General features: G+C 61.1%; 1 protein-coding gene across 3 annotated transcripts in view; it reads left to right on the forward strand.

The window, feature by feature from the left end:
• PPP6R2 (protein phosphatase 6 regulatory subunit 2) overlaps positions 1 to 8,609 on the forward strand; it is a 59,964-nt gene extending 51,355 nt beyond the window's left edge. For 2 of the 3 annotated variants that reach the window (XM_081128200.1, XM_081128201.1), the window contains exons 13-24: positions 962 to 1,077; positions 2,320 to 2,405; positions 2,694 to 2,774; positions 3,089 to 3,186; positions 3,737 to 3,794; positions 3,965 to 4,086; positions 4,203 to 4,357; positions 4,715 to 4,877; positions 4,966 to 5,054; positions 5,482 to 5,644; positions 7,481 to 7,732; positions 7,813 to 8,609. In XM_081128200.1, the coding sequence (XP_080984326.1) occupies positions 962 to 1,077; positions 2,320 to 2,405; positions 2,694 to 2,774; positions 3,089 to 3,186; positions 3,737 to 3,794; positions 3,965 to 4,086; positions 4,203 to 4,357; positions 4,715 to 4,877; positions 4,966 to 5,054; positions 5,482 to 5,644; positions 7,481 to 7,732; positions 7,813 to 7,861 (1,432 nt within the window). In that variant the 3' untranslated portion in view covers positions 7,862 to 8,609. Of the gene's footprint in view, positions 1 to 961; positions 1,078 to 2,301; positions 2,406 to 2,693; positions 2,775 to 3,088; positions 3,187 to 3,736; positions 3,795 to 3,964; positions 4,087 to 4,202; positions 4,358 to 4,714; positions 4,878 to 4,965; positions 5,055 to 5,481; positions 5,645 to 7,480; positions 7,733 to 7,812 lie in introns of all 3 variants that reach the window. The other variant, XM_081128199.1, reaches the window with a different exon arrangement.
• The last annotated feature ends 1,204 nt before the right edge of the window (positions 8,610 to 9,813 follow it).

A 9,813-nucleotide genomic window follows, 5' to 3' on the forward strand; every position in this document is an offset into this window, starting at 1 on the left:
TCGAGTGTCAGTGCACTGACGGGTCTGGCTGCCTTCCCCTGGCCCCCTGCATGCAGTGCCCCACGAGACCCTGTGCCGAGCGTGCTCTCGTACAGTTTGCTTGTTTGTGTGGGTGGGTTGAGGGAGGGCTCACAGTTGTCACTGAAGGTCTAAGGTGCACGGCAAGCCTCCACCCTGTCCGAGCTTCCCCTGTGGCCAGTGCTCCCCCTTCCCGCTCTCTCACCCCTTCTTCTGCCTGACCCAGCTCTCCAGCTCAGGTGCTTGCTCGCTCACCTTGGCTCCTTTCTGGGTGTCATCAGGCTCTTAGGAGAGAGTGGTCAACAGCAGGCTCTGTCCACCCTATTTCACAGCAGAAGCTCCTGATTGGGTCTTGTATGTGGTGGTTAAGAAGTTGAATGCAGAGCCATGTGTTCATGGCAGCGTGGGGTGGACAGGTGGATACATGCCAGGACGAGCGCCCCCACACCTCAAGCTCAGGGAGGGGGCGACTTGCAGATCTAGAGAGCCTGTGATAGGCCCACTCTGGGTCCTGTGACTGTTCTTATTTCCCTAGAGCTCAGGCGTGCCCTGTCAGCACTTGCCGCAGGGGTGCGTTTATATTTTAACTTTCCGTGTCTTCTGCTGCTGAACTGGGCTTCCCCTAGGCAGTGGGCTCCAGGCTGTGTAGGAGGGGCTCTGGGAGTCAGGAAAGTGGAGGTGCCTGAGTGCAGGTGAGGGGTGTAGCACGGATGGCCGGGTAGGAGAGTCTGAGCAGGCCTGCTGGTGTGGAGGGCTGCATGTTATATGTGGGGAGCACAAGCTTTGAGCCCCACTGTTACCTGTTTTCTGGTCTGCATAGTGGGGGTGGGAGCAGCGTCTCCCAACACCAGAGTCCCGCAGGCGAGGCTGTGAGGAGGGACTTGCGGGCGGTGGGGAAAAGCCCTGGCCTGGCAGCCACCCTCATACTGCCCTTCACTCTCAGGGCAGCAGGTGGCATGAGGCGTGGGAACATGGGTCACCTCACCCGGATTGCCAACGCAGTGGTGCAGAACCTGGAGGGGGGCCCCACACAGACCCCTGTCAGCGAAGTCATCCGAGGTGAGCCCTGTGCCAGGTCTGGGTGCCCTGCCCACCCCCACCCTCGCAGGTGGTAGCTGCTTGGGTACCAAGACGGTTGACTTGCCTTCCCATGGGGGGTGGGCTCCCCTTGGGGTGGGTCTGGGCCCTGGCACCCACCCTGTTGGGCAGGCATCTATTCATGGCTCAGGGCCGGCTCTCACGAGCGGCCACATTGCTGCTCACACCCGCCCAGGTCCTGCCCAAACACTGCCCTGCACAGCCCAGCTCTTCTCTGAATTCAGGTAGCCCCTCTCCTGGCCAGGCCTCACCTCTGCCCTGGACACACACCCCCCCGCCCTGGGCTTCCTCCTGCATCACTCTGCAGGGGCACTCCACCTGGAGGCTTGTGCCCTTGCCTTTTCCCATCTCTCACATTCTGGGCACAGTCCTCAGCTCTGGGCTTCATGGGCTGAGCTGGGAAGGGCCCATGTGGCTTCACTGGCGAGGAGGTACCAGGCCAGTACGAGCAGGGTGTGCCCAGGGGGCCAAGAGGCAGACAGGCAGGTGGACTGGAAGATGGCCAGGAGGTGGAGTGTGCTGAGTGAGTCAAGGAGAGCCTGGGGGTGACAGGCAGTGATGGGGGGATGGATGGTGACGACCCCCAGAGTTCAGTAAGGACAGTCTGTTCCCAGCCATGTTGGCCTTGCGACAGAGCTGGCTAAGGGTGAGCTGAGTGCTGTGCTCAGGGAGCGGTGTGGCACGAAACAGTGCTATCTGGAAGGGCCCCACAGAGGGTAGTCTCAGCTGTGGCAGTGCGCCCTGTGGCCGCAGGCAGGCATGAGCCCAGGAAGTCCCGGTAGAGGCAGGGGTGTTCTCAGTCAGTGGCCTTCAGGCTGGGGTCAGGTCTCCTGGTCCATTGGTCCCCATGATGAGGGTGGGGGCCCAGGGAAGTCTCCCCAGGAAGGCCCAGATTGGGAGGCGACGGGCAAGTGTGATCTTCCCTCACCGTTTCAGGGCATGAACCTTTTTGAGGCTCTGACCTTTCCAGAGAAACAGACATAGGCCTGCGGGTTGTGCTGAGGCAGGCCATCAAAAAAACTAACTGCAGCGTGTCTGTGTCTGGGGGCCCCTGTGTGCCAAGTAAACTCAGGGCTTTGATACCTGCTGAGGTTGGACTTGGTGCCTGTACAACCCCTTGAGGCCCTGTAGCACTCCCAGCAGCTCTCAGAGGTCACCCCCGGGCCCTCTGGGACTCTCCACTAGGCAGCACTTCCCTTGCAGGGCTCCCTGCGGATTGCCGAGGGCGCTGGGAGAGCTTTGTGGAGGAGACGCTGACGGAGACCAACCGCAGGAACGCCGTGGACCTGGTGAGCTCCTCTGGTGTGTGTGTGCAGGAGGGGCTGGATTATGTGCTGCCACCTCTGCTCTGTGTCCAGACACAGACCCTTCTGCCTCAGGGTGGGCTGGTCCGAGTGAGAGCCTGAGGCCCCGAGCAGAGCTGCTGCAGCCCCTCGTCCCTGTCCCTGTCATGTCAGGAGCCCCAGTGTGGTCTTGGAGGCCTCCTCATGCCCAGATCCAGTGTGGGCTGCACCGAAGGAGCCCCCTGGGCACCAGCCCCGGGGTGCAAGCTCACACCCACCTCTGTGCTGTCGCAGGTGAGCACACACCACCTCCACCCCTCGAGTGAAGATGAGGACATGGAAGGCGCTTTCCCTAGCGAGCTGTCCCTTCAGCAGGTGTGTGGCCCGCTCTTCTCCGCAGTCAGGGCAGCCCTTAGGCCTGTGTGGTGTCCTGGGTGGCATCTCACCAACCTGCCCTGGGAGATGGCCAAGGGCTTTCCTCCTGTGTACCTGGCCTGCCCACTCACGCTGAGATGAGGGGGACACCCCCCCAGAGCCACTTACATAGATGGGACCCTTGGGGATATGGTGGGTGAATTAAGAGTTAAATAGGCTGTTCAGATGCGACTACACGGCACACGCCTGAGTGGTCATGAGGGGCAGAGGCTGAGTCTGAGGCCTGTCCTGCGATACTTGCCTGTCTCTCCCAGGCTTTTTCCGAGTACCAGGTCCAGCAGATGACGGCCACCTTCGTGGACCAGTTTGGCTTCAATGACGAGGAGTTTGCAGATCAGGACGACAGCGTCAAGTGAGCCTATCTGAACGTGCCTGGGACTGCGGCTGCCTCCCTTACGCACCATGACCATGATTCTCACCATCACCGCCTCCCACCCCGTCAACCCCCGTCCCTTTTGGAAGGACAGAGTTGGGCTCTGCTCAGTGTGACCAGGTCCCAAGCCTGTGGCTTGGCCCTGCCTGGCCCTAGAGGCCATCCCCTACTTCCTCAGCTGAGAGCCAGCTGTGACCGTGTGTGGGAGGGGCTGGGCTGAGTGCCTCCAGACATCCTTAGGGAAGGCAGATTGTCACTTGTGCAGACCAGACACAGCAGCCACCCAGGTTGCTCCCTCAGAGCTGGAGAGAAAGCAAGTGAGCACAGGAAATGGTTCCCCAACCTGGGTGATGGACACACTCCTGGACTGGCTGCAGAGCCCTAGCCTTCCGCTCTCAGCCCCCACCTGGTCTGCTACAGACTCCCCCAGGCCCCCAGCCCAGCCCCTCGCCTGTCTCAGCACACTGTGGCCCTGAGGTGGTCACCCAGATGCCCTGGTGCTGAGAGTCGCATTACTCTTTTCTCTCAGTGCTCCATTCGACAGGATCGCAGAGATAAACTTCCACATTGACGCCGATGAGGACAGCGTGAGTCCCCAGTTGGTGTTTGTCCGAGGTGGACAGAGACAGGGCAGTGGGTGGGCAGCAGGGAGAGGGGGTGCTCCATGGGAGCCCTGTCCCTCCCCAGCTGGGCACCTGTCCTGTGGGGCTGTGGACTGGGCCTTTGGGAGCCGTGTGGAACACATGGGTTCTCTCAGCCCAGCGCGGCTCTGTTTGAGGCCTGCTGCGGGGACCACATCCAGCCCTTTGATGACGACGAGGACGACATCTGGGAGGACAAGGAGACTCACTGTGCTGCCCGGGGGGTGGCCAGAGCCAGGTGTGTGGCCACCCATCCTTCCTGAGCTTCCCCGAGGAATAGGCCCCTGGACACTTGTGTACCCCAGCCCTGCCCCAGTTGTGACGCTCCACTGTGCTGAATGTGCTTTCACCCAGGTTTGGGGGCCCTCCTGCCTCAGAGAGCTGCCCAGAGAATGGCCTGGCTCGTGGAGACCAGGATGGGAAGGAAGCTGACAGGGATGTGGCTCTGGCAGGGGCTCCTCAAGCCACTGCTCAGAAGGGTGGTCCCCACGTGGAAGATGGCTCAGAAGGTAGGTGCTTGCAGTGCAGAGTTCAGATTGAGTAGGGGACACGGGTGATGGAAGATTGGTGCCCTGGCAGGTGCTCCAAAGGGTCTGACACCTGCTGACCTGCCTGTACACACTCTGGAGCACATGGTCCTGAAGGCAGTGGCTTCCATGTGCCCCCGAGTATGAGGACATGGAGTTGATGGCAGATGCTGTGGCTCATTCCTCGGCAGCTCCTCTCAGCCACATCGTCCACCAGTGCCATTGGGAGGACACCACTTCTCGTGTGTCCTGCTGTGTCTGGGCTGAGGGCTCTGAGGTCAGGTGGGGCCGACTCCCTGGTGCAGGGACCTGGACCATTCACTGTGCCTCCCCCTGTAGGTGCCACATGGACTGTGTTTGATGAGCCTGTGAACCCAACTGCTTCAGCCCCGGGAGTGGCGATGGACGTGGGCTCCAGCGTATGGGCAGCCAGTGTCCCAAGCACCTCAGCTCCGGAGGAGAAAGGCTGGGCCAAGTTCACTGACTTCCAGCCTTTCTGCTGGTAAGGAAGGCGGGCAGGCTGGAGTGACCCTGTCAGCCTCGGAGGCAGCGTCTCCCCAGCACAGCCTCAGCCTCGACTTCGTCCACAGCTCCGATTCGGGGCCCAGGTGCAGCTCCCCAGTGGACACAGGACATGGCGATGCCCAGGGTGGCCTGAGTCAGGGCCCAGAGAGAACCCGTGAGTCGGAGCAGCTCCCATGGCAGGGCAGCGGGAGGAGGCGGCCCAGGCCCAGGATGGGTGGCAAGGCCTTTGCGCCACCATTGGAGGGAGGGTCTGCCCCTGCACCCGTCTGTGCTCCTGGGAACCCTGGCTGCCTTCCTAGTGCCATTGCACACACACTGTGCCACCTCTGTGGCAGTCATGGGGCCTGTCCAGAACCTCTGGCCCTGGGCTTATCAGTCTTGGAAGCCCCCAGGGTGTCAGGGCCACAGAGGGAGGGGTGGGACTTAGAAGCCACAGGGGAGGACAGTTCCTTCATGGGCAGACACTCCCCGCAGCAGGCAATGTGTGGACAGTTTCCATTTTTCGGGGTGAAGCTCTTGCATGCCCACGAGTTTGGGGGCCCCTCCACCCTCACCATTGTCACCTGGCCCCTGTTTTGCAGTTGGCCCTGCCTCCCCGTGTGCCTGGAATGTGTGTGTATCCAGGGACACTCCTCTGGTAGCCTCTGACAGTGACGAGGACCAGCAGAAGGTGGCTGTCGCCTCAGAAGCTGTCAGTATGAGTCCCGGCCGGGAGGCCCCCCCACTGCCCACGTCGGTCCCCAGGTGTGCAGGGTGGGGTGGGTGCAGGCCCCAAGCCACAGGGATCTGGTTGTCCACAGCACTCTACTTGCCCAGGAGCAGGTGGACCCTGCTGCCCTGACGGTCCTGTGACCCTTGGAGGTGTGCTCTGTGGGGAGGGATGACCAGGGGTGAGGGGTATTGAGACAGAACAGAGGACCTGAATGTTCCACCCCAAGGACCAGGGAATGGGGCTTCCCCACCCATAGGCCCACTTTGGAGAGCAGGGTCAGACCTGTGGAGTTCCAGCCCTGCTGAGCTACCACCCCAGGCTCTGGGGTTGCCTTGGTGGGGAGGAGGGGTTGGCTTTCATCCTTCCTGGGGCGTGCTGAGTCCCAGACATGTGCCCACCTAAACCGGGCACCTTGGAAATGCCGGTCACACTCAGTATGGGTGGGGATGTGTCAGGACTTTGCAACTGAACCCTGATGTGGGGGTGTCCTCCGTGCAAGTTGAGCCCCCATCCCTCATCCCTACACTCAGAAAGTCCAGGCCTGTGGGATCCATTGATGGACAGACAGACCTCTTCTGGCTGGACTGGGGAGGGGAGGATGGTATAAGGAGTTGTGTTTTGGAAACTAGGGAGAGTGGCAGGCAGCCTGGGGGGATGTTGGAGGAGGTGCTGCTGGCACTAGGCTTCCTGGGCTGGACCCCCCAGGAGGGCACAGGGAGCAGATGCAGATCGGGCACTCACAGGAGGTGGGTGCTCTGGGTGAGATGGTGCCTTCCGTTGGTTTCCCCCCACAGGTGGGGCATGTCGGTACCTGGCAAGGCCCCACCCACTCCCGGTTTCCACGTGATGGTGGGGGTCCAGCTCTGGCTCATAGCATGCTCATTCCCGGGACCCCGGACGACATGGCCTGTCCCCTTGGGCCCCTCCCTGGGGTTTGCAGCAGGGCAGGGCCCTGAGGAAGTGGGGCCAGGAGAGGTAGCAAGCGGGCGCCAGGGATTCCTGAAGGGGTTTAGTTCATTCTTGAAGAATCATCATAGCCCTGGCCGGTGTGGCTCAGTGGTTAGAGTATCAGCCATGGACTGAAGGGTCCCGGGTTCAATTTTGGCCAAGGGCATGTACCTGGGTTGCAGGCTCAATCCCCGGCCACGGTCAGGGCTCGTGTGGGAGGCAACTCATCCATGTGTCTCACATCAATGTTTTTCTCGCCCTCCCTTCCACTCTCTCTGAAAAGCAATAGAAAAAATATCCTTGGGGGAGGATTAAAAAAAATCATTACAATTCCTAAACTTTTTCAGTCTCTCCCCTCCTAAAAACCAACTGTGCTCTGGAAAGCAGGCTATGTCATTCCAAAAGCAAGCTGTTTCCACGGGGCCGTCTGTGTGGGTCTTGCTGTCTGCCCTCCCTGGCCCACGTGGGCTTGCGTGTCCAGTGTGGTCTGTCTCACATGCTGCCGACCGCACCCAGCACAGCCCCCACAAGGACCCTGAGGACCCTCTCCTGACTGCTCTTGCAGGCAGGCTCCCAGGGGGCCTCATAAGGGTGGAGTTGACATCACGCAGTGGAAGTGAGCGCTGGGCAGGTGTGGGCCAGGCCAGGGAGCCCGGGGCTCACCTTCCTGGGCTGCAGCAAGAGGGGTCAGGTTGTCCCTAGGTCACCATCATTCCCTGGGCCTTTCCAGGTGTGGGAGGGCGAGTTCTGGGGAGACATGGCCTGTGGGCTGTTAGGGAAGTGGCTGGGCCAGGTGTGGTCCACAGTAATGAGGGTCCCGGGGAGCAGGTCTGGAACAGGGTAGGGGGCTGCCTAGGAGAGTGGACTGGCAGGTTGTCTCTGGGGCAGCCCAGGTAACTGAGTCCATGCCTGCCACACAGGGCCACCAGCACGCTGCCAGGTCCCACCTCCCCTGCACCTGTAGAAGCCACCTCCACTCTGGCTGGGGCTGTGCCCCCCGAGGCAGCCACCACAGCACTGAGCAAGACCAGTCCTGCCCCAGCCACCCCAGGAGTCTCTTCTGTATTGACCGTGGCAGTCCCCCCAGGGCCCATGGTGACTATCACCACTGCAACCACAGCCAGCCCAGCCGTCTCCACAGTGGCCGTTCTGGGGACAGTGACAAAGGACAGGTGAGCAGGCCGGGCCAGGGAGAGGGGACTGGACAGGGACCCTTGGACCCTTGGGTTCCAACCCCCCACTCTTCCTGCAGGAAGACGAATGCACCGCCTGCAGGAGCCACCTCCAACGGCCCCGTGTGATGCTGCCGCCCAGCCATGGCACACCCTTAATCAGAAAACTACCTGGTGATGCAACTTGTCTTTTTTAATTTTATTTAATTTTAAAATAAATGCTGCATTGGTAAAGCTGGCAGTTGGACCCAGTCGGACGGCCCAGCTCGCGTCGCTCCTGCCTGACCCCACGCACAGCAATAAGGCTTCAGACGTGCGCTCTGCCTGCCAGAGCCGGGGCCTTGACCCTGAGGTGCCACGAGGACTGAGGGCGTGATGGGCGCGGATGCCACAGACTGCCAGCCTGTTTTTACCGATTTTTTTAACAAACGCAGAGAGCCGTGTTTGCACTTTGTATCTAGCTGCAGTGAAGGGTCTCCCTGACTCGGGACGAATGCGCGTCCAGAGCTGGGCTGGCCACACACAGGGTCTTAGCTGCCCAGTGGCCCTGGGAGCTGGCCTTTGAGCCAGAATGCAAAATATGACTGCCTTAAAAATACCAAGACCCTCGTGGCCTGGCAGGGGTATCCTGGCCCTGGCACTCCGGTGCATTTGGGCACCTGGCAGGAGCTGGCCATGAGCTTGCAGAAGGGGGCAGGGGGCAGAGACTGGCCCCAGCAGTGCTGGGTGGGTGGGGTCTGCACCTGTTGGGCGCAGGGCCATCGTCCCGGAAGGCCTGCAGGATTGTGTGATGCTGAGTCCATTTTTAATGTTCTGATGATCTGACAGGGCACCCAAAACCCCAACTCCCAATAAAGTTGTGTTGTTCTTACTGACAAACCGGAGTATTGTTAAGCTGCATGCCCTGGAGCCCCAACCTGGCCAGCGGAGGGTGGGGGTGGGGGTGGGGGTGGGGGCAGGGGCGGGGTGTCTGCTGCCCCAGCTCAAACACCTGAGCAACAATGAGCAGAACACTCTGAACAAATACTGAGCTTTTCCTCCTTGTGAGCAAACTGCCTGGCGCGCGCTTGCTCAGAGGGAGGGCCACCCTGTCTTCCCTGGCCAGGTGGGAGGGGCAGCTAGAGGGCAGAGTAAGGTGACACTCACCCCGGGGTCTGTCCCTGGCTGCTCAGGGCCAGGAGGATGGTCTCCAAGGCAGCCCTGGTGCTGCACTGACCTTGCCCCAAGGCCCCTGCTTTGGTGATTTCTGGCCTCTTGCCCCCCGGCCTCAGGGAATAGCCCCATGGCCTCCACATGAAATCCAGGCACAGGACCCAGACCTTTGGGTTTCCTGAGTGTTGGAAACCTTGGTCCCACAGCCGTCCATGTGGCGTAGGGAAGACCAGAGGGTCATCCCACCCCCCATGCCGGCAAAAGTCCCACCTGCACCTGTGTCCACACTTCTGCTTACCTTCTACTTGACAGGTGCCACCTCTAGCTAGGCCCTCACACCACTAGCCCCTCTCTAACCAGGAACCAGTGGGCACCTCCCAGACCACTCTGGGATGGTCTCTCAGCCTCTGTGACACCCATCCTCCACCTGCTGCCCACACCACAGGTGAGGCCCTAGGCCTGGTGGGACTCATGTATGGATAGGAAAGGAGCCCATTACCCCCAAGACATGCTGGGGGAGGAGGGTTCAGGCATGTGGAGCAGAGTCCCCAGAACCAAGGCCATCAGGTTACAGCCACCACACCTGCCACAGGGCCGTGCCCACTCCACGCGTAAAGCCTCTTCCCCACATCCTCAGGCATCCTCGCTTCCAGCCCGCCCTTGGCATCTCTGTTCCACTTGACCAGAGGCCACGTCTCCACAACCCCATCCCCAGGCCCTCCGCCCAGCCTGTCCTCTGGACAGTCTCCTTAGAGCCACACGAGTGACCGACTCCGCCTCCCCTTATGGAAACTACTCCCTCTTCACAACAGCAGGGAGATCTTCCCCTCAGGCTGTGCCGGCTCCAGGGCTGAGCACAACCTGGCACCAGCACTGGGCCCCCACACAGCAGACCCTGGTACTGGACTGAGTGGGTGGTGGGAGGGGCC

The sequence above is a fragment of the Miniopterus schreibersii genome, assembly GCF_964146895.1.
Source record: "Miniopterus schreibersii genome assembly, chromosome: 2".
NCBI classification, from domain to species: Eukaryota; Metazoa; Chordata; class Mammalia; order Chiroptera; family Miniopteridae; genus Miniopterus; species Miniopterus schreibersii.